Here is a 24,904-nt window from a genome sequence, read left to right on the forward strand (position 1 = left end):
TCAGTAAGTTTGGCTTCGTATTTATTTTATAATATTATGTCAAAGATCAAAATACACTTTGCAAGACGTGTGCGATTGTCAAAGTTAAACAAAACATTTTTCGGTTTTGGTTATTCTGCAGTATTATTTGAAACGGTTAATTAAACGTTTTATACTGTGATTTACCTTGCAGATGGTACTTATTCAGTAACATATAACTATAAAATTTCAGTGGTCATATTGAAGCAAAACATTCTGTCAAAACGTAGGTAACTAGGTACCTACCTACTTTTAAAAATACATTTCTGTTATTGTCACATGAAAGTTTTTATTTATTAGTTGGTAATATTTGTTTTTGTGGGCAATGGGACAATTTGGAAGGCGACCGCCGCTTTCTTTCACTTTTCTTTTGAATTTTTTCCATTCGGCGCCCATTGGATTTGAATGACTGGGATAAATCGAGTTGTTATTTTTCGTTAAATCACAAGTATTTTTATATAGCAAGTGAGTGTTTATTAGTTAGATAATTGTTTATTGAAATGATTTTCATTTTGAATTAATACGCGAAAATAAAATATTAATTTGTTTCCTTAAGCTATATTATGAAATCTTTTATCATACTGCACAAACAAATAAACGACATTAATTACGGTTATTATATATTTTTGAAGATAAATGTAAAGTTTTCGTCCGATTTGCAATCATTTTTTATACTTTTTTAGGAGTAAAATGCCCTCAACGTCTCAAAGTCGCCGTTCTCGCATACACAGACGAATTTCGGAACAAGACCGTTGGCTCGACGACATGGGTCTTTTTAGAAAACACATAATAACAGACTCAAACTGTCTTTTCCGGGCTGTTTCTGAATATGTGTATAAAAACCAATCATCTTTCAATAAAGTGAGAGAAGAATGCGTCGCTTATATGGCAGAAAATGAAGAAAAATTTGTTACGGTATTGTACAAAGTTCAAAAATAATTCATTGTCTTTACTGATATATCTTTTGTAAATATGTTGTATTTATATTGTGTGCTTAATAATAATGCATTCATGTATATACTTCATTCGTCTTAGATTTAGTTATTCTTAGCATCTCATTTCAAACTTTGCAAAACTTGTTCTGACCACTGAGGTATAATTATTAAAGATGACGCTTCATACAATGCGAATTTGAAATCATGTTCTATAAATTAGCGAACAACCTTGCCTTTCAAAACGCTTAGTATAGTAAAAAGGATTAACTGTTTATGCCCCTTACTCTAAATTCAAAGCTGTACGTCGCTCCCCTTCTCACTGTTTCACATTTGCTTAGCGTATACAAGGAAAAACACTATTTCCCACCAAATACAAGATGAGCTCCGGAACCTATGTTGAATGGAACGCAAGTCGGGTGCTTAGTGCCGAATTTAGTGTGAGTATATATATCAATGGCTCGGATAGCATTGTACTTCTCCATAGTTATAATTTATATTGATTTTAACAAGTTTAAAAGTTTAAATTTGAAATACTTTGTATTCAAAGTATGTGATCAATTGCAAGAGTCAGCCTCGTGGTGTAGTGGTCAGTGTGTTTACTTACCATGCAAGAGGTCTCGGGTTTGATTCCATACACGGTTGACATGAAATGTTTATTTTTAAAAAGGGTGTTTTTACGCTAGAATCATAGTCCCTGGACTAGCCCCAGCAGCATAAGACTGACCATCTTTCCTTTATTTAACAAAAAAAATATCAAGATACGCTGCAATTGGTGTACCAATGCAGTGCCCAATGCACCATTCGGTGCGAAAAGGGAATTATGATGATGATCAAGTGCACAATTTATATTTAAATACAATACTCTTCAAATTTTAAATATAGTACTTTTTATACAAAAGATCAGCATTTTCCTCCCTAGAGACTAAACCATATTAGATACTTACCATTTGATATAATTAATGGTGACCGACAGAAACAAGATTTTCAGACAAAATTCGATCCGGAACTGAAAATTATTTAAATTGGTTAAAAGTCACTTCAAAACGCCCAAAATTAGGTGTTTTTATTGTTATAACTTACAGTTTATTAAAATAAGTGTTAAATAAAATACGCAACGATACAAAAGGTTTAAATTTAATGGATAGTGCTTGATGATAAGTACAAATAAAGCACAATATTATTTTTATAAACATTATTCCCTTTTATGTCATATTAATACATATTTCAAAAATAAGAAAATAATTTAATATCAAACTTTTATTAAAAAACAAAAAAAAGTTAATGAGATCCTTGAGACTCATGTAATTGCGTCAATTTTGTAATATTAGGTTCAAGTTTAGTCAAATATAATCTCAAATCTCCTCTTTGACTTATTTGTAATCAATTTGGTGATTTTTTCAATATATGCATTACTGCACTAAAACCCTTCTCTACTAAACAGGAAGATGGAAATGCTATGATGGGTAATTTGACTTTCCACATAAGAGGGTATTGACGGCGAAAACGAACCCAAAAAGCATTTTAATCACATTGATTTAATACTATTTTGGCTTCGCAGTCATTTTGTAAGTCAATAAAATCGAATCTGACACATTTTGACCACAGGTTTTGACTGAGCTGAAGCTTCGGCCGAAACTTGTTTTATTGGCATAAACTGGGCAAAACCGAAACCGAACTTCGGTCGGTCACTAATAATTAATCAATATTATTTCAGATGATACAAGGTTCATTCAGTAATTACATTGAGGAGATGTCTAACTCCAATACTCACGGGGGTTTGACTGAGATAATTGCAATGAGTCATCGTTACAAGTAAGTCAAATTTTTGAAAAATATTTACAACAGATGAGAACCTCTTTGAGAAAAGAAGAGAATATGGGCAATTAGCCGAATTAAGTAATAGCTTTAAACACTCGCCATTCTGCCTATGTTTGAAAATCCATGTTCCTTCAATTCTTCCATTTAATGTACATTTAATTCACTATCAAACTTTGATGTCCGAGTTGAGGTTAGCGTTGCTCTCCACCAGGAAGGACAATTGACGTCCTCACTTTAATGCACAATGTGGTCAGTACTCTAATAGATTGTCCCAAATTACTGTCCCTGACAAACTTTGGTGTATCTACAAGGGCCACCAGACACCAACATATGTCCCGATGCGAGTACAATAGCAACTGCACTCACCATTCTCCGTTAGGCTCGCATATACAGAACCGTAAATCGTTATGCAGAGCTGTTGGACTTACTCCATACCACCCCTGCTGCAATTAAATCAGCTTTCCTATCCACTGAATGGCCATAATATCAATTCTCCAACTTCTTAAAACTAGACAGGAGCGGACTTAAGGAAATATTGTTTATTTTGTTATTTTTTTAAAATTATTTTTTATCAGTTTTTTAATTTCTAAGTTGTCTAATTTTAATATTTTATTTTCAACATAAAGAACTTTTAATCCAGTGTCATTCTTTAAATTATGATTATTTTCTATCAGATGGTTTGCTACTCGTAATTCAGCAAAAACATTAATTAGGCACCTTAAATGTTCTTTTACTCTAATATTAAAGTTTCTTTTTCCAGTGTAGTTTGAATCGCAATCATTACAATTTAATTGGTTCGACTTTTGCTCACAGACTCACAGCTCACAGCTCCTTTATCGCACTGAGAGTTTTCAATATTTTGGAAAAGCGTATTAAGCTATCGTGGACAAAAACTATTTTCAAGAGAGGGGAACTCCTTGAAGATTTTCCTAATGTTTGAGTTTACTGTTTACCATATTGATGTGCCAGATATTTATTTAAAAAATATATTATTATGTTTCTGATCCTAAATAATATATGTGGTGATATACTCGTATGTCTGTGTCAACTAATTACTCGTCCCAACTCAACACAGGACTTTTAGTCCCATGGAGTTGGGACTTCCGTCTCAAAAAATGTGTAATAAACTACTTATAAGTAATGATGTAATAACTTATTTGTAAATATAAGTTATGACATCATTACGATGGAATTCCATCAAGAATTGTCAATAAATAATTTAAATGAAATAAAAAATAAAAAAACTTATAAGTAAATAAAAAATAAAAATATGCCAGATTTATTATGTTTAGGGAATTTATCTTTGTGATTTTTTAACAGCTGTATAGAATGCAGGTTTTATGTTGATAAAGAAGCTTTGAAACCGGTCAGTAGAAAAAATAAGTGTTTAAAAAAGAAGTTGTTTTATTATTATTAAATATGTACATTTTCAGATATGAATGTTTTAATCCTTTGCAAGTTTGTTTTCAATTTGTTTTTTTTATTCTTTGTTTTTAACAGAAGAGATTTTATTATACATGATAACAATAAGGGACCCAAAAACCACGTCTCCCATGGATATGGGAATGAAATATCGTTGTATTTGATCCAGGAGAAGAAGCATTATGATGCTCTGTTTGTTAGGGAGCACATGAACAATGTTTCTTTTTGCCAATGTGAGTAGAAAAATCTAATTCCTCTTTTTATTAATGTTAAATCACAGTTTTTTCTTAATAAAAAACAAATATTTGTGTTCTTGTAGTAGCGCTTTCAACTAGTGGAAAATGAAAAATAAGTTGTCGTGGATAATCCTCACTAACTACCTCTCAGAAACTAATTAGAATCTTTTTAGTATGTTTCTGATTTTTTTATTTTATCTTAGTATTTTACTTAAAATTATTATTCAACTTTACATGAGAGCGGTTTAATTTATTTTTTTACACTTTGTGTCAACTCAATAAGTACAAAAGTATATCCCTCGATACTTCGGTTAGTAATATTTATATATATATATATGTATTTTAAAACCTGGAATATCAAGCCTTTGTTAAACCTTTTCAAGATCAAATATAAAAGAAAGTCAATTTTGCATTTTCCGCACATCCGTCGTTTTACCAGAATCACGGCGATATTTTTATTGTAAGTCCTATAAATTCACGAGTTTTTTTTTTCGTTAGTGTACAATTTGATTTATTTTTATTTAGAATATTGTTTATTGGGATATTCTACGCTAACGGAAATATGATGTACTTTTTTTGTACATACATGCTGTAAACTCTAAATTATTACATTTTAAACCCACATAGTGTATCATAATAAACACCAAATAAAAAAGTACACCTATGGAATCACTAGATCAAAAAAAAAAAAAGGACGAGTAAAGATGTTAATAATACTTTTATTGGGTCCTACCTACTTTTATTTTTGAAGCAAATACTTCTGGAAAATTAAAAAACTATTTAAATCAAAAATTATAAATTTATTATAATTATTATATTTTATGGATGAAAAACTATAACCAATAGGAAAATTAATTCAAAATTATTATCTTTTAAAAATGTTTAACAATGAGCCAGTTGCACTGAAAATAGTAAAATATGAAAAATAAATAAAAGTAAATAATTGTTACGGTTGCACGGAAAACGAGCAAAATAATGTAACGCAGTAACCCATTTTAACTAATTTGTAAATTAATGCCCTAAGAAACTAAAAAAAATATTTTTTGCAGCGTTGGCGTATGCAATATTATACAAAGGTGTATATAAAATGACTGATTTAGATTTCGCTGTGCGAAAGATGTTGTACAATGAAAACTCTGACCACCACATCGACTATTTTATTCCGGAAAATGTAGAGCATACAATGAAACTCCGAGAGATTGAAGAATCCAATCCAAACACCGATGCTTCGTTAAATATAACGAATTACAATCATTCGATGTATGGAAGTGGAGATGTTCTCCAACAAGAAATGAAAAATAGTAATATTACTATAACCGTGTATCCTATCAATTCGCAAAATGGAATTGTGATAAGCTTGGACACCAGCAGTGCTAAGGATCTCTTGGACAACAAAGTGTTACCTTTTCCTTACAAGGTAGCAAAGGCATTAGACCCCAATGTTTATAGGAACATTGAACTGGACACTTGGTACGAAATGAAAAGAGGTAAGGATCATTTTATTGAATAAGAACTGATTTCCTTTTTGCAATCTTTATAACCGTTAGTGATTATCAGTCTTTATTTAAAATATGATAGGCGGGTACAATGTTATTTTACAAAAATGTAAAAAACAGTGGTCCCGACGTATACTATGAGTGCATTTGTGAGGTTAACGGGAGAGCAAAAACAAAGCTTGACGACTTTTAAGAAGCTATCAGATACTGCAGAACTGCCATACATGTGCCTATTGTATTTCAAGACACACTTTGCTGCAGCAGGCCTAAATTATTATTTTTACTAATTATGGGAAATAGATTATTAGCAGTATAATGCAGTATTTTGTAAACGGTTTAAAGAACCTTTTACAAAAAATGTTTTACAGAGATACTCATAGCAGTGCCCAACAATTATGTAGTACATAATATGAAATATAATTGAATAATTAAAACCAAACAATTTAATGGAAAAAAAAATAAAAAAACAAAAAAAAAGTTAAAAAGAAACTTAGCATCTCTAAATAAAAGATAACAATAACCATGAGAAAATCTTATGTTCTAAATATAAATATGACAAAGTAAAGTGGAGAATAACTAGGTAATAATAAAAATATAAATAAATACTTTTTTTTTTTATACGCCTCCACTCGTTTGTAAGTGATTTTGGAAATACAACATTAGTTCTTTATAAATTATAAGTTTTGTAAGCAATAAAAAAAAACTTAAATGAACTAAATAATACCTTTATTTGTTAGAATCATCATCATCAGTTGGTTGGAAAAAGTTGCCATTTGGCAATAAATCCACCAATATACAATTTATATTATGTCCAACACGTTGAAATAAAGAAATAAAAAAATCATGTATTCCAGGGAACTAAGTTAAATTCAATAATATATTTTTTAATAAATCCATTACTTTTCTAAAAAATAACAAGTGAGAAAACGTTTTAATTCATTAACAGAATTTGTATTAAAAATATCAAATATTTGTTCAAATTGATGTCCATACCTATGTATCCTGGGTATGTGAGTGCATTTCAAAGTTGGTTTTAAATAACCGTCTTTAAAAATGTTTTCTTTTGCTTCATGTTATAGCACCATTCCCAGAAAGGTATTTTTTTAGCACAGTCATTTAAGAGTTTAAAAAATCCTTATTTTTTGAGAAAAATAATTTCGGAGAACTGGCATTTGCTCACGTCTAAAGTATCAAAGTGGCATCTTCAGGAAAAGTCATAATTTTCAGAGGAGCAATCGAGCGGCTACTACTGTGACGGGCTGTCCCTCCAGGTGGGCGTGAAGTGCCTCTGCCGGCTGGGGGCCGGGGGCCCGTACCACTGCCACATCCAGGCCATGCAGGCGGGCCGGGGGCCCTGCGTGGTGTTCGTGGAGGAGCTGGGCGAGATGCGCACCGTGGGGCTGGAGCAGCTGCGCCCGCTGCCCCCCGGGGAGGCCAGGCCCTGGTACGCGCCGCACAGGAAGGACCGGGCCAAGTTCTCCACCGTCACGCACATCCTGCGTCAGTTGGGTACTCACCTTGTACTTGCTCAACGGTCAAAACTGACTTCTCGTATTAGGCGTTTCTCTACCTAGGGATATACCGTATTTTCTCTATTATCAGATGCCTGTTTTTTCCTATTTTGGTGTCCGATTGAGTACGATATACCGAGTGTACAATCGCTGTAAAACTCTGTCTAGTAAAATGTTATAAAAAAATTGTTCCTAATTACCATTAAAAATATAAGCAAAAAGATTGCATTATGATGCTTCTTCATTGAAAATATTTTATTAACAGATTACAACAGAGACGAAGAACATTTTAGAGAAGGCAATATGGAAGTCCAGGCATCTACAGGGCTTATGACCTGTCATTGGCTGGTTTAAGTGGCCACTTTACACACTGTGTAACATTCACCATTCTGCCCATATTTGAACATCTATATTCCTTACAATGACAGGTCATAAGCCCTGTAGATGCCTGGACTTCTATATTGCCTTCTCTAAAAGGTTCTTCATCTCTGTGTAATCTGTTAATATAAACAGCTCCCCAGGGAGTTGAATCCAGTCCTTGTCTACAAACATTTGGACAAACTCAACATAGATGGAAGTTGTTTAAAAATTAAAATTAAAGTAAAAAAAGTTATACTAAAAAGTTAACCTATCATTAAGATAAATAGTATCTGATGTGTTACTATAAAATATTTCATTGTATTACGTATTATAAATTTTATTAGATAAATAAATACATGAATACTTCTGAATGAAATAAATAAACACATTAATATTTTTGTATGCTTACTTCATTTTATGCTTTTATTTTTGTAAATGGCCTTTGTGACGTTTATTTAAAATAAAATAAAATATTAGTTGATAATATTCAAGAAATAAAATATAATACGGAGAGAAAAGAAGCACTCTGTATTCAATATGTATACTTGTGTGGGTACTGTGATCGCCTCAACTTAGGCTGCCTTACCTATAGTACCTACCTACTAAGTTTCACATTTCACCATGCTGATAGTGACTCAATACTAGCTTTTATCAAGAACTGCTATTGTACATTATGAGTTGCTCATTTACATGATTATTTTCAATGCTCAGATGCTTATTATTATTTTTTAACATCTAGAGTATCAAATTGCAGAGTAATCAAAACAAAAATTGCCGTGTTATAATTTTGCAATACTCCTTCTTTAGTCTTAGTGGTTAGTTTAGTGTCTGCTGTCTGCCTCGGTGCTCATTTGTTGTGTCAGCGGAAACATTATTCTAATAAATGTTATATCGAGTTTCTGTACTGACGTTTCTTGGTGGAACTGCATTTTTATTATTAAAAACGAAAATAGTATATTTAGTTTTTTCCACTTTATTTTTACCAATAACTATTTCCGCATTACCGATATCGCCAGTCTGGTGGGAGACTAAACAAATTCTCATACAAGTGAAAGCGGCTATTGTCTATCATGATTTTATATAGTTATAGGAATAAACTAATTTAAGTATTGTGTAATAATATTTATGTGAATAAAAGTTTTCTGAGCATCGAGGGCTGGTATTTTGAACGCATTTACAGCGCGCTATAATGCGTATTTATATTATATATTTAATTGCGTTCGGAATACCGGGCCAGGTGGATGAATAATACAGTTCTGTGAGTGAAATATAACAAGAGCCCTGGACATGTGTTTTCGAATAAAGGCTGCTCTCGGGTAAAAATCCTAAATACAGAAACCGAGTGGAGATTAGACTGCCTTGTTGTTTAATGGTTGGCGTATTTGCCTACCATTCTTGAGGTCCTAGGTCCGATTCCTGGCAGGATGGATGTGGAACATTGATTTAAAGGTTGTTTATTTCAGCTGCTATTCAAACTGCTACATTTCATTGTTTCTGGACTGGTAACTGAAACATAGGACTGATCACCTTATCTTCATGTAATGGGTGGCCGAAATACGCTGCATTTGGTTTTCCAATCCAACACCCTATGCACCACCGGGTGCGGAAAGGAAATGATTATGATAATTAAATGAACTTATAATGATAATAATCTTTATTTGGCATTTTAAACTAATTACGTTTTTAATTTTAAAAAAATAAATTATTTATTGACAATGCTCAATGACAGGTAGGTATATCTTTAATCATAATTACATTGAACAAAAAATTGAAATATTGCGTATTGTATCTTTTTGAACTTATTTTTAAATGTACCTACACTTAAGATAATATTTAGTGATATATAAATTATTCTTACACTGTATATTATTCACCAGTCTGAAGATGCCCATTAGAGGGTGAAAGCGCTAGTTGGTCAAAATAAATAAGTGGAAGTGTACCAAGTATTTTTTAGATTAATAACTTATATGTAAATATAAGTTATTACATCATTAAATTTGGAGAAATAAAACTTATACTTTGTTTTTTGATACACTCACTTTATTTTTACCAACTAGTTTCGGTAACCAACTGTTACCTTCTTCAGGGTATTTTTATAACTAAACATACATAAAAGAAACAGTGAACAAATTAGTGGGTGTCGATAAGGATGAGGGAGGGGGTAATTGTGTTCAAGGTGGGGGAAGGGAAGGAAAGGGGGTAATTGCGTTCAGGGTAGAGTTCAATTTTATAGGAAAAATCTTAAAAATGGGACTATGACTTAAGTTTAATTGATTATTAATTATGTCTAAGTTCTGTTTTACCGCTTTTTTTATTTCAAAAATTTCAAAAAGGTTAATTGGTTTATTTTTATTATTTAAATGTAATATTTCAATTTCATTTTCTAAATCAAAAGAATGATTATTTGTTATAATATGGTCAGCAAATTCAGAAAAATTATTGTTATTGAGACATCTCATATGCTCCTTGATTCTTATATTAAATGAACGCGATGTTTTTCCTATATAAAAGGATCTGCAATCATGGCAAGTTAATTTATACACCCCTGATTTATCTAATTTATTTGTTATATCTTTAGTATTTTTTATATTTTTACATGAAGGTAAGATGATCAGTCTTATGCTTCAGGTACCAGTCCAGGGACTATGAAATATTCTAGAGTAAAAACACCCTTTTAAATAAATATTTCATGTCAACTATGTCGAGAATCGAACCCGTGACTTCTTGCATGGCAGGCAAGCGCACTGACCACTACATTCACATAGCACGTCATATTATTATTTTAGATATTCACAAAATCATTATTTCACAATACTTATATTTGTCTCTCACGAGTCTGACTTTGATTGTCACGATGAAACCTGGTCACTGGTGATATAAATAAAGCGAAAAATGCTAAATGTAATTATTTTATGTTTATGACTTTAATGTTATATTAATTTGCTGTCGCAGGTTATATCAGCTCATCTAACAATCTGCACCGCTTCAAGTGCAAAGCTAAGAAGGGCGGAGCGTTCAGCCAAGACTTGACCCGTATCAAAGACAGCTCGAGCTTTGGAAAGAGCGGAAATTATTCTCGAACTAGTTTCTTCTGCAAGGAGAATATAATGGACTTCAAGGTGGAGGATGACAATAACAATGAAATCTGGGAGGAAGCCTGCTGCAAGGAGAACGAGGAGAATTGCCAGCAGTATTTGGATAAATACACACGAATGGATATGGTCAACTTCGAACCATGCAATGTAAGAACTTTCATGTCCTATATTTTACTAAGAATACAGATCTGTGTGTGAAATAGAATCAAAATCATGTCGAGCATTTTAGATTCCATGGCTCCAAAGAAATAGAGTGACGATAAGTACACCTTGTGGTGTAGTGATTGCCGTGTTCAACTACCATGTATGAGGCCTCGGGTTTGATGAATGAATAATTTATTTATTAGTATACAAGGCACGTAGTGCCTTTTACTATACAAAAAATACATGTGTAGAAATAAAAAGTATACAGTAGGTAAAAGAGGAAAAAAAAAGCATAAAAAGTTTATATGTACATATTATATCACAATGGTTTTATTCAATGAACACGCTAACATATTGTGTAAAAAAATAAAAAGTCATAAGGATTTTTTTTTTTAAAGTTATTTTTAATAAAAGGACAGGTAGGTATATCTTTAATCATAATTACATTGAACAAAAAAATACAAAATTACAAAATCTAAGTTTAAGAGAAAAAATGTTTTTTTTTATAATGTTAAAAATAAAAATCCAAAAAACATGTAATATATGATTTTAAAACATGATTTATTAAGTAGGTGGTTTTTCACTGCTATATTTTATGGTACCTGAACCGTAAGACTGATCACCTTGCCTTCATGTAAGAGTACCGGTTTTTCGTTTTGTTTTTTTTTTTAATACATTTTTCTTACTGTATTATTTCAAAACTGTAAAAAGAGATTCCAGTGTATATTACTGTTTTAACCACTTAACTTGATTTATTCCTCAATCCCTCTCTTATATTGGTAAAATAAAAGGAAAAATAATTTTACTATGTTTGAATTTGTAAACTGTGATACTGCATTGCATTGTGACAAATGATAAATATTTAATTAATCAATCTTCTATTAACAGCTATCAAGCATTATCTAAACTATCTTAAGCTCCTAATTACAGAGTACTTAGTGGTCAGTGGAAATTATAAATACAATATGTGATAGCAGCAGCACTTCTTATCTGTAATTGTAATTTTGTGATACATGATAATGTGGTCATTGTCTTTATCTCGATACAAAACAAGTTCAAGTCTGGGTGGTACTAGATTATTTATATCCCTGGATATAAAGATATTTGTCTCTTTTATTAAGTAGGTACACGGCTTGCATAGCATGTATTTTATATTGAAAACTATCCTCTCAGTTTTAAACGGTAATTTTCATATAGGCTTTAAATAGCAAGTGTCATGTCAAAATATAAGAATATGGGGCCTAAGTTTCGAGTCTTAAGCAGACAGGGTCTTGAACCTACAAGTAAATTTTTCAAAAACTATCATACCTGTAAAAATAATGGTTGAAACAAAAGACAATGAAAAAGTTTTGTTTGACTGTGTTAATGTTTTGCCTATCAACAAACAGTGTCAGTACAGGATAGTGACAGATCATTTCCTCGAATGCAGTTACAAACAAAAGTAACACGCCAGATTGTAACTAGGCGAGTATCGGCACAGCAGCTGAGGGTGTCTGGACAGAAAAACTACTATGGAGGGTGTAATACCAAGACAGTTCAACTTAATACCTAGTGAAAATTGTGAAAATAAAACTCAAATAAATTCAAACTTATTAAAAGACAGTTATTGTTATGTGTGCAATAAACATTTTCTTTCTTTTATTGTTATTAAATTTGTTTATTTATTTATACTTTTACATTTTTGTATTCTTTTTTTATACAGAATAATGTTCGCTCACTGGGGTGTCCCGTGCTGAGGGAAACATTTTACAAAATGTGAAACATGCCTAAGATTAGCTATTTAACAAATTTAACATAATAATAACAATAAAAAAAACGTAATTCATCCAATTAACCTAATTATCATTAACATAATAAACAATAAAAAACTAAAATAATCATAAAAACAACCAATTTATATAGACCAATAGAACAAATTTCATAAACAGTACACACATTTTACCTATTTGGCTTGATCCACTCATCGATCCGTGTGCAACCCACCTCCACTATCCATTTCTTAATAGCAATTTTATATTGTGAGAACTTACTATATTATCCTTATGGATAATGGAAGTAGATTGTACACTTTAACCGAGCAGTAGGCCAATCCTCTTTGACCGAAGGTTGTATTTATTGTTTTATTTTTTTGCAGCATTAGGGTGGAGTATCTAATAACTCTTGTATTTGTAACAGAAGGTAGAGAATAATGTTTAAAATTGTATGCCTAAATTTATAAAAATCTATGTCTATCAAATATAAAGCATAAATTGAAAAATACATATGTAATGTACCTAATACAATAATATGTATGCTAGATTAAGATTTTCTATGAGAAATAAATAATAATTTAAAAAATATATGTCCAAACTTAGAAACAACAGGGTCTTCTTTCAAGACAATATTAATGTTAAAGATAGTATAGATTCGAGAAGTGAAGCTTATGAAAGAAGATTAAATCCAATAATTGCTGAAATATCTTAACAAGTGTTCAATTAACATATTACAACAGAGATAAAGAAGGAAATATAGAAGTCTAGGCATCTACAGGACTTATGAACTATCATTGGCCTTGTTTAAGTGGCTACTTTACACACTGTGTAACAGCTCCCTTGGGGATTGAATCCATTCCTTGTCTGCAAAAATTTAGACAGACTCAAAACATTGTTGTTCAATTAACATCAAAATAAATCCAAAAGCAAGTTAAGAATGTCATGCAAAATAAATTGTTGTGTATTCTGTTGGACTTGATATTTAGGAAGAAGACGTGGAATTATTTATAACATTTTTTATAGTGGACCTAAGTTAAAATATAAATAATTTGTCCCACTCTGTTTCATTGAAATATTGCGTAATGTATTTCTTTCAACTTATTTTTTAATGTCCCTACACTTAGGATAATATTTAGTTTTATATAAATTATCCTCACACTGTATAATATTTACCAGTCTGAAGACGCCTATTAGAGGGTGAAAGCGCTAGTTGGTTTAGCAAATAGTGGAAGTGTACCAAGTATTTTTAATAAGTAACTTATATGTAAATGTAAGTTATTACATCAATAAATGTAATCAGTTTTGCGTATTATATCAGTATAGATATGAAAATAGTAAAGTATTTCTGTAATGACAGAGTGGTGACATTCTATATTAACTGGCTCCGTATATCTCTACTGAGAAATAGTATGATAAAAACTTATTTTAAACTATATATATATATATAGCTTGAAAATTCATAAAAATATTTTGATTTTCATGTTAAAAATTCAAGTTCACTATTATATGGTCAACAGCGCTGCATCTCGCGGGATCTAGAGCCCCGTTACTTACTGAAAATGGACGGGAATATACATTCTTGTAAATTTATACGATCATAATATTCTGCCCTTCCTCGTAAGGAAGTGTCCTCGTTAAACATCGATAAGCCGGTTTACAATTAATTTAATAAAATTTAAGCTTTTTTTTCTTTCAGTTTTGTAAAAGCAACCGTTTTGAGGAGAAATATTTTTTGATGAGATGTTCCGTAGTTTTCATGTGGATCTAATTAGATCAACTAACATTAAATTTAAAAGTAATAAAAAGTGCTTCAGTGCGGCGATGATGTTTCAACAAGTGTGTATTGTTTTCAGTATGAAATGTTAGCAATGCCTTTGATACTTGAGCAGAGTAACGGATCTCCAGACAGCGGGAGGGATTCGGTCCGATCTGTATCAGCCTCCTATGCGACCCAACAAGAGGGCCTCGCATCGGTCCATTATACGGTTCATGTGAGAAAATACCTGAATATTAAATTTATTAAAAAACCGTTTTCTAATGTGACAATCTGTATGCCTGTCTCCGGGCGGGTAAACAGGGCGACAGTTCTGTGTGTAAATTATAACCGGCATCCTACACAAGTTTTTACAATTCAGTGGTGCTTACTCTAAGGAAAAAAGTCTATAAAAGGAAATGGAGTAGAGTTGAATCTGTTCTGTGGGTGGTGTAATGGTTGGTGCGTTTGATGTTTGCGTATTTTTCCATTGATAAGCATGTCAATATGCAAGTTTGGAGCCCTGTTTGAATTCGGAAATTGAAAAATCGCTGTGTGCAATCCCTCTTGTATTGGGTGTTAATATATTATTAAGTTTTGTCCATTTATTCCTAACTTAAAAATGAGAGAATTAAAAAAAATAATAATGGTTTTTGTAAAATAATGAAGGAGAACACATTATTAATTAATTTATTGTAATATTTCTTTTGTTAAGTTTTCTTTTTCTCTTCATTTGGAAAAAAAATCAGCTAAACTTATCACCAATTCATAGCATCTTCACCGTACACTGTGTAAATATCACGAACAGCTTTGGCAGCTTTATTCCCTCGATTGCACGCGAACAGAACGAGGTGTCGAAAATGCTCACTTTCGTCTACTTGACATTCCACTTTGAAGGTTAGTAATCAAATAAAATAATATGTGTTACGTAAAAGCAAACACAATATCTTGCAGAGCAGAAAATGTTCTTTCGAAAGACGTATAACTTTAACCATTTATTTTTACTTTTGGTAAAAATGGACACAACTTATGTTAACGCGTAATATATCTCGAACTGTGATTGCCAAAACATTGTAACTGACAAAAACAATATTTTACAGAAGAAGACTTTTTCCTCTCAATTAACAAGGAATACTAATTTTGTTGCAACAGAGAGGGAAAACATTTTGCGAAGGGTATATGGAAGTCTAGGCATTTACAGGGCTTATGACCTGTCATTGGCTGGTTTAAATGGCCACTTTACACACTGGTACATACTCAAAACATTATTGATTAAACTTACTGGTATAGAAGTGTAAAAATTGGAAAATTGTTTTCAGGCATTGCCTATTAGGTGAAATTGTTCAGCCGGATGAATCTCACCCACGTGATAAAGGTTTCAGCTCTTTTACTTCACAAAAGTCAACAGATGGAAGAGTTGAAGAAATGTGGATGTTTGAACATAGGCTGAATGGTGAATGTTACACAGTGTGTAAAATGGCCACTTAAACCAGCCGATGACAGGCCATAAGCCCTGTAAATATGCCAAGACTTTCATATTCTCTTCTTAAAATGTTTTCCCTCTCTGTTGCAACAAATTTAGATCTAAATAACTCCCTAGGGAGGAAATCCAGTCTGTGTAAATATTTGGACACACTCAAAACATTGTTAACCTAGCCGGACCGAAGGGGGGGATTTGAATCCCTCATAGAACGATCTGGTCAATTTCACTTATGTACATAAGCATTCGGCAAACTAACAAAAATGAATAAAATACACGAATGAGTAAAATATGTGTAAGCGAAAACATTAATAAATAATTGCACGGTCATAAACACTTCCAACGTTTTATTCTCCTGATGCCATATACAAGTATGCGCTGGGGTCGTTTGGTCCCCAATTCGGATCACGTGTAATTTTTGGATGCTTAGTGAGAGAAAGTTTAATAAGGAATACACTTTGAGAACCAAACTCTGCTTTGACTATTTATTTTATTAAACTTGCGTATTGGTATGCTTACCAACGGAAAAATACTCAATATCTAGGATATAGCAGGTGTGATTTCGCATTACTCGATATTTCCTCGTAGGCGACGTCTGTCGACTTGTGTGGAGTTTTTATAGCAATATTCTTGTTTAATCTAGCATTAATAAATAATAAAATTTAATGTTTCAGGCTCCCGGCGGGAATGAGGGAAGTGTATCTCAGGTGTTTGGTTCTCACTCTCCGAACCCAATGTCAGCTGCTTCCATGGTCACCCATACAAGTAATAATTACTTATTTATTTCACATCCGCTCCCTGGATGAAGCATGTGGTGTCTTTTAGAGTTGTCAATGAAATGAATACACAATGCCTTGTAATTTCCATAAATGGAAGCGGTTCTATAATTTTTTATTTAATTTTTTAATCCGACTTAAGCGTGTCTCTGTGCACGCCACTGAATATTCACAGTTTATACTTTCTTCTCTTCCGCTCTTCTGTAAAATAGACTTTTTGCACTTTCAATCTTATGATAAAATTGTATTTTTTTTCAATTTATTTTTTATTTAATTTACAGTAATTTTTATGTCATCTACTCTACCCCTTTTTAAAATTATTATTTAGGGGAGTTCCTAGATGTATAAATCGGTAGTCAGATGGCAGAAGAGACTATCTGTAATTTTCAAAAATGTTCAGGAGAGCTGAAATATGACTTAATTTCAAGACTTTGATCCACAAACTAAAATATTTTAGTGTTACTTTTCAATAATAAAATACCTGAATGATGATTTTTCTATAAAAAAAATATTGTGTGTATGTACTGAAATACAGATGGTCCCTTCTGCCATCTGACTACTGAAATATAACACTTATACTATAGTATTATTTTTTGTGAAGCTGATTATTTCGGAGAGTTCTTAGATGAACAAATATAACACGGTTTATAAAATAATATTCTTTTTTGTATAGCAGAGTTCATACAAGGACAATACTGGCCTGTCCCAGCTCATTAAACAGCTTCGACCACGCAGGACAGGACAGTGGGACAGTACATCAATTCAACAGTAATTCAAATGCAGAAAGCTGTGAAAATGGATACACTACAACACGCACTGCGGAGATGACCTGCCTGTCTATTTCTAGGACAATGTCTCGGTCCGTTGTCCTGTTCTTCAAAATTTTTTTTACCTACTTTTAGGACAATAGATCTGAAGCTGGGTCAAGACAGTATTGTCCCGTCCTCGTTTGTACTATGCGTGATTACTTAATTTAATTATTGTCACGGTTTGTCTGGCAGTGAGTGTTGGTCACGGCGGAGTGTGTGGGGGGTCCCCCCGTACTGCGCCCCCCTGTACTGTGCCCCTCCGCGTCCCCCCCAACCGCTGCCCCCCCCGCCAGGGGTCAACATGGCCGTACAGAGGTCGGTCAACATCAACGGTACAGATCTTCCCTACCACGGTGAGTGCTATAAAACCGTAATACGGCTATCCCCATATGAAAACTCAACTCGTTTGGTAGCTCGGTTGCAACATGAAAGAAACACAAACAAACAGACAAACACTTTTGCATTTATAATATTAATATGGATTAGATGTTTTTTTTTTTTTTTTTGTTATTATTCTTCGAGCGATTTAATATTTCGAGTTTTAATGGTAGGTAAAACTCTTTCATTATTCGAGCGCCGTGGAACAAGGTGGAGTGTTTGAGGTGGGCAGGCCATATAATTAGAATGGACGACGAAAATTCTATAAAACGCCTAACGCTCTCTCTGTGCCTCAAGGACTACAAAGACCGAGAAGGCCCAAAATGCAATGGACGGACTACATCAGTTATGACAACGTTGGAGGTGATTTCAGCACGTGATCTTCACAAAAATGTGGCCATATAAATTATCCTATATAAATAAATAAAATTAAATGGGAACCAGAGCATACCATATTTACTCCTGACCAACTGAAACCAATACGATTTAAGCAAATCTATATTACACCAATGCTCTGTTCTACAGGGAAGCTGCCTCTCTGAACTTCTTTCCATAACTTTTGTCTTTCTTAATATCAATTTTTTTTTATCCAGATATCTCCACACTTCGCTACTTCTTCAATTTGGGTATAGAGTGGATGTATGCGTCGGGCGGCTGGCCTCTTCCCCTGCCTCCCCCCCCTCCGCACCCTGGGCTGCTGGCCCCTCCCCACGGGCTGCTGGCTCCGCCCCCCGCCCCCCTCCCGCACGCCCCGCAGCAGCCCCCCGCCCATCCAGCCAGCCCCGGCTACCCCTCGCTGCACCATAACCACCGCGTGTCTCCCAATCAGCTGGCCATTGTGAGTAATTCAATAACTTATAATAAATTTATTTTATTTATTACATACCTAGTCCTGCCATAAATACGGTTATAAACTGTTTTTATTATAATAAAAAAGCAATTAATTTTGCAAAAGTTTTTTTTTATTACTAGGCCAACATCCATATTCCACTAATTGAAAAAAAAATTTTTTTTAATGTCCTCTTGCCTTCACACAGGCCTTTAAACGTGACGGCCAATTGTCAATGGCAGCACGTACGATACCGATGGGAAAATTGGCCAATGCTTTTTTCAAAGACCGTTTCAAGCTCTCCAAATTTGGATGTCGTCTGCTACAGACCATGGTCTCTAACACTAACCACAATTTGTAGTCCAGTGGATTTAAATCTCGGCTTTCAGAAGGCCAATCTTCAGCTCTAATAAACTCCGGTATGTGATTATCCAGACATTGCTGGGTAGATTTTGCCTTATGAGCTGGAGCAGAATCAATGTCTCGAAGTGAACATTGTGTCATTGAGAGGCTTAACAACCTTCTCTAGAATGTCATCTTGGTACGATTTCACACTTGTCTTCACACCCTGCGCACAAAAATGAAGCTCAGAAACCCATTCGTAGGAGACACCTCACCAAATCATTACTGCTGCTAGATGATGACCTCTTTGAACTTTAGGAATGACTTGAGCGGCTTCTCGAGAGCTTACACTCGATCATTTTGCTTGTTGAAGTTTTCTTCGATGTTAAATATTTTTTCATCAGAAAACAGAATTTTGTGATGAAAATTATTCGCGTATCGTGAAATAAGTTTTTTTGCTCCAGTGCTTCTTTGGTAAGCCCCCATCTATAGGTCAGATTTGATGATGCGAGACATACTTGGAGTCGATATATTCATCTCCCCGAACAGATCTTTTTCGATCTTTAGCACTTATATTTTTTAATATTAAGTGCTTTTAATATTTTTGAACCGATTAATAGATCGATACACAAACCGGGGACTTATACCTAAAAGTTTTAGGGTGTTAAAAATGTCTCCCGGCTTCTTCCCAATTTTGTGCAACCCGATTACAGCGATTCGGTTTTCTTTAACACCCCACTTCATGTTTACTTGTTGACGTTCAACGACTGAATAATAATAGCAATAGCATAAGGGTTGGTACTTTACCTGAAAAAAGGTTATGGGTCTCTACCTGCTATTGCTTACATTTTATGAATTTTTGAACTCGTGTAACAGTATTTATGGCAGGACTATACATACAGGTTTATTACCAGTAGTTCAATCGCAATGGGGGATACTGTCTGTAATAATCAACGCGATAAAAGTTTCTCAACGCGATTATTGTTTTTCCCATTCCAATGGAACAACGACTTGAATTTGTCGATTGTGGATTATTATACATTTTTTATGTTGCCACACTTCAATGAAAGGTAACCTTACAAAGTGCAAAATAAGCGACAAACTGACAAACCGAAACCCAACTTGAATTGACATTTATGTTTGTTGTTTGACAACGATAAACTAATCTTTCCAATGCATATGCACGCCTTTTTTTAATCGCGCTCCGCTTCAATCAAGGAAATAATGTGTATTGTCTACTTGTTATATGTCGGTGATTGTAACTTATAAAATAATATCATCAGTGTCCAAAAGATTATATAGAAGTTTTGTGCCACTCAAAATTGGATTTTCTAAATATTTTTGTTTGTACAATACATGATAACAATAGAACAGTTTCATTAAACAATTGAACTTCCTTAAATTATAATTTTAAAAAACACGAAAATAGTATTAAGTTTTACACATTTGAATATTATATTTTATTTTTATTTTATTTGGGATTTTTACAGCTATTACATTAACAAAATAAGTAGAAAAATCTTAACAATGCTAAAGCCAATTTAAAAAATCCACTGTAAATATAATTACACATAATATATAAGAAAAGAAGTTTAGTAATTGTATTTGTGTGACGTTTGTATTCATGTGTATGTGAATGTTGTATGCGTGAATGAATGAGGGAGAGGGTGCATGTGTGTGGGTGCGTAAGTATAAACAAATAATTGTTTAAAACTTGTAATTGTATTAAAAATGGTACAATAAAGAGCTTAGTAAAAAGTTAGAAACCTTTTTGTTAAAATTCAAATCAAGAAATGATACAAATTGTTTTTTTTTTTTTTTTAAGTATGTTAAATTTCAAAACCGTATTCTGAAAAAAAAAAGGTTTTTTTTATTTTTTTTATTTTTTGAATAGCATGTTTATGGTGTTGCCACATCCACCCAACTGATGTGGATGGATGTCATGTTGCCCAGTATAACCTTATTACTCTTATTATGGAGAGAAAACGTAAAAGTAGGCTATGAATGCACTGTTATTTTTATCACTATCGATCGATTATGTATCGATAAAAATAGAGTAACATTGATGTCGGTCAGGTGGGTGTATTAACACTCTTATGTTTTCAATATTGTAATTTCCTGCTAATTAAAGTTAATTATTTTAAATCAACACACAACAAATATGATGAAATGACTGAATTAGGCAAACAAACAACAAGTAAAGGTTGAACATACATATTTGTTTTGTTTAGTTCCTGGAACTACTATATATACATGTTTACTTGCTGGTCATTTTTCATTTATACGACTTAACAAGTACAAAATTTCACCAATGAGGCACCAAGGTAAGTTAATATTTTTTAAGTATAGGTTGTTGGCCTAGTTAAATAATACACTTGTAAAATACTTGGCAGTATTTGTTTTTGTTTATGTAGCCATGTAATCAAACTAGTGTTTGAAAGAAGATATTAGTGTCCTCTCGAATTTAAATCAAGGCAGTAGAAAGTATACCCGTGAGATAGTGAGTGTCTCACCTATAAATAATTATCATGTATGTACCTGCAACAATAGTTTGAGTATGTGTAAATCTTTGTAAATCAGAAAAAATCACAAAAAAATATTCTTTGTCAAAATTCATCGGGAGTAGGTTTTGTGACTCAATTGTTTTACAATATTTATTTATTTATATATCAACGGTTCAAAGAACCTTTTACAATAAAAAGTTTTACAGAAATAATCACAGCAGTGAACAATTCATTATGTAATATACAATATGAAATATAACTATACAATTGAACTAAACAATTAAAACTAAACAAATTAGAATTATTTATTTTTTTAAGCTGCAAAAAAGTAAAAAAGAAACATACAAATAAAAGATAACAAATTGAAGTGAGAAAAACTTATGTTCTAAATATAAATATAGCAAATTAAAATTGAGAATAATTTAACATAAACATAAAGTGACTAGTATTTAGCTAGGTTATAATGAAAAAGAAAAATAATGCTACAATAAGATTTTATAAATAATATGTTTTTTTGATCAATGTGAAAGCTTAAATAATCTTAATAACACCTTTATATTATCAGTTGGTTGGAATTTGGCAATGAAACCACAAATGTACAATTTATATATAAAGAAATAAACAAAAATACGTATCCAAAAAAACAAAGTTAAATTTATTAAAATATTTTTTAATAAATATGCATACCATAATAAGCATACAAGTCAGAGGGGAATTCGTGAATCATAGTCATCTAATTTTCTAGATTTTCAAAACATTATTGATGATATCTTACTTAATCTCTTTATTCAACGTACAGAGCAGATTTTTGTAACCCCATGTTCAACTCATTTAACAGAAAAACCAAAGAAATTTGGCCTTCCGTATCTCATGAAGTTTTCAAAGTACTATTTTGAATTCTAAAAGTAAATTAAATTAGAGACCTTAACGAGTCAAGCCTTTGTCAAGTAAGGACTTTGTTTGATCCTGGATTATCTCTTTTTTATAAAAACTCATTAGAAAGGTTCGAGAGATTCAGAATCTTTTCAAATAAAATATTAGATCTTGTGATTTTGTTTTCTTTTACGAAATAAACATTGCAGGATATGCAGCAAAACCTGAGCCTGGAGGAATCTCCCAACAGCTCCAACACTTCGCAGGAGCAGAACAAGAGTTCCGGCAAGCCAACCAACGGGGGCCAACGCCCCAACGGGAAGAACTCCGACTATACCCCGCGCTCCAGGACCGGCGGATTCAACAGCCGCTACAAGAGGAACGAAGACCAGAACCGCAACAATCGTAACAACCACGGATTCAACCGGAACTTTAACAACAATAACCGAAACAATTTCAACAAGCCGAAGAACAGCGGCGTTGAAAACGGCTCTCCCGAAGAAAATAAAGACCAGAGTTCCGAGAACCAACAGGTCAGTGGTGACGCAACCTTCAGCGCTAATCTATCCTATGTCTCCTACCCCCCTCCTCCATTGTATCGCTTCCCTTGCTACTCTATGGACGGTGAAGGATCTCTGGTCTCTGTTGGATACTCTCCACAGTACATTTCTTATGGAGAAGATAGTGTGGAGGGCTCTTACCTGCCCCCTCCTCCGCCACCACAATACGTGACCTATGCACCACCAGTATTTTACCCCCCTCCCCACTTCTTACCCCCAGCTGCCGAGAACCAAAACAAGTGAATGAATACGATTCTTTTGTTCGACTACATTCCATAAAATCCCACCAAGTACGCAATATTCTGCTTTCTTCCAGTTCATTAGTAGCTATGCTTATTACAGAATCTAAATTTAAATCTATTGGTTTCAGTTTCTAAACTCATTAAATAACTCAACTCATCAGATATCAATGAATAAAAAAAACTCTGTGGTATTACAAAACAAACTCAAATATATTAAGCATTTTTTCTTACTGTTAGATTTCAAACGTTTTTTCTTCATTATGGTGGTTTTTTCTAATAGGAATAACTATATTTACTATCAATAGTATTACTTGTAATAAGCAACATACTCGCAAAATATAAAGAGTTATATATTTAAATTAAATACTGCCTTATTTAGAACTTATGTAAGTTTTACCTTGAGTATAAAAGAACTACTCCATTATAAACATTTATAATTACGAAAAATAAGTGCCTTCTTGGTGTTATATATATATATATATATATATATATATATATATATAAATAAATATAACTATATATATTTGCAAAACAAAAAAGTATGTAATTTGTCTTTTTTGACTGGTTATATTTAAAAAATAAGAAGATTCTTATATGGACATGTGAGACTGTCTTTGCGGAGATTTTATCCTTTGATATGCAGTTTTCTAGTTTGCTACAATAATGCAGTAGTAAAACAATCAAAAACTCATTTGTTTAATACCATTGTAACTTTTGCTACAATTCTGAATATTAAATACAGTATATTTAGCACCTGCCTTAAAGATTCTACAGTGGGTTACAAATTATAGTTTTTACGCATACATGTTAGCAAACTTGTGTTACGTACAAAAAGTTTTTTTCTGAAATCAAATATATACCTACACATTATTTATCCTTTTAAAATTACTCGGTAGCTCTTTTTATTTATAAGCATATCATGTAAAATCAGATCATACTGCTTTGTATTGTATCATTTTTCTATCAAAGTAGAAAAAATATTTACAATCTTTCATAATGCCATAAAATAAGCAGCAATATATACAGGTATATAATAAATTAAATAATGCGAATAACATTTACGCAATATGTGAGAATTTAAGGCCCATTAATCAACATAGATTTAGGTAATTTTGGCAGTTTACTTAGTACATAATATCTGTGAAGAATGATATCTATTGTATCAGTAAGTTCCTATTTGTGCCAATTATTAAAATTACATTAGAAATATTTTGTTCATAAGGCATAAATGTCCTATTCGTTGTACGGTATTTTCTCCAGGATCTACAAATAAAATAATTCATTTCTTAGCTAATTAAATCAACCAAAAACTATTTAACCATATAGGATTCCCAAGATAAATGAACAAATCATGGTTGTTATTATTTATGCACCCAATATATCAGAAATCATAAACTAATCATGTAAACCTAAATGAATAGATAAAACTGAACCATCCAACTGGACTCAGAGTCAGACCTACCATGGGTTCATTTGGCACGAAGAACCGGACACTTACTTACAAGGGCGGGGAGAATAACATGCTAGTATTCATCTACAAACATGTATATTCCCATCCCTTTTCAGTAAGTG

At 32.6% G+C, this 24,904-nt stretch overlaps 1 protein-coding gene and 1 long non-coding RNA gene across 2 annotated transcripts in view; both read left to right on the forward strand.

The window, feature by feature from the left end:
• The window catches only part of LOC148278645 (uncharacterized), a 150,830-nt gene that overhangs the window by 118,540 nt on the left and 7,386 nt on the right, over positions 1–24,904 (forward strand). The window lies entirely within an intron of this gene.
• On the forward strand, positions 709–23,777 carry LOC148278648 (uncharacterized). The gene is made up of 12 exons (XM_088231117.1): positions 709–933; positions 2,668–2,765; positions 4,272–4,426; positions 5,479–5,916; positions 7,153–7,434; positions 10,749–11,038; positions 14,640–14,777; positions 15,385–15,436; positions 16,712–16,784; positions 17,797–17,957; positions 18,576–18,820; positions 22,740–23,777. The coding sequence occupies exons 1-12, from the start codon at positions 709–711 to the stop codon at positions 23,331–23,333; spliced, it is 2,751 nt and encodes a 916-aa protein (XP_088087243.1). The 3' UTR covers positions 23,334–23,777.

This window comes from Micrasema longulum, unplaced genomic scaffold (genome assembly GCF_059751315.1).
Source record: "Micrasema longulum isolate JH-2025_06_02 unplaced genomic scaffold, ASM5975131v1 h1tg000849l, whole genome shotgun sequence".
Lineage (NCBI taxonomy): Eukaryota > Metazoa > Arthropoda > Insecta > Trichoptera > Brachycentridae > Micrasema > Micrasema longulum.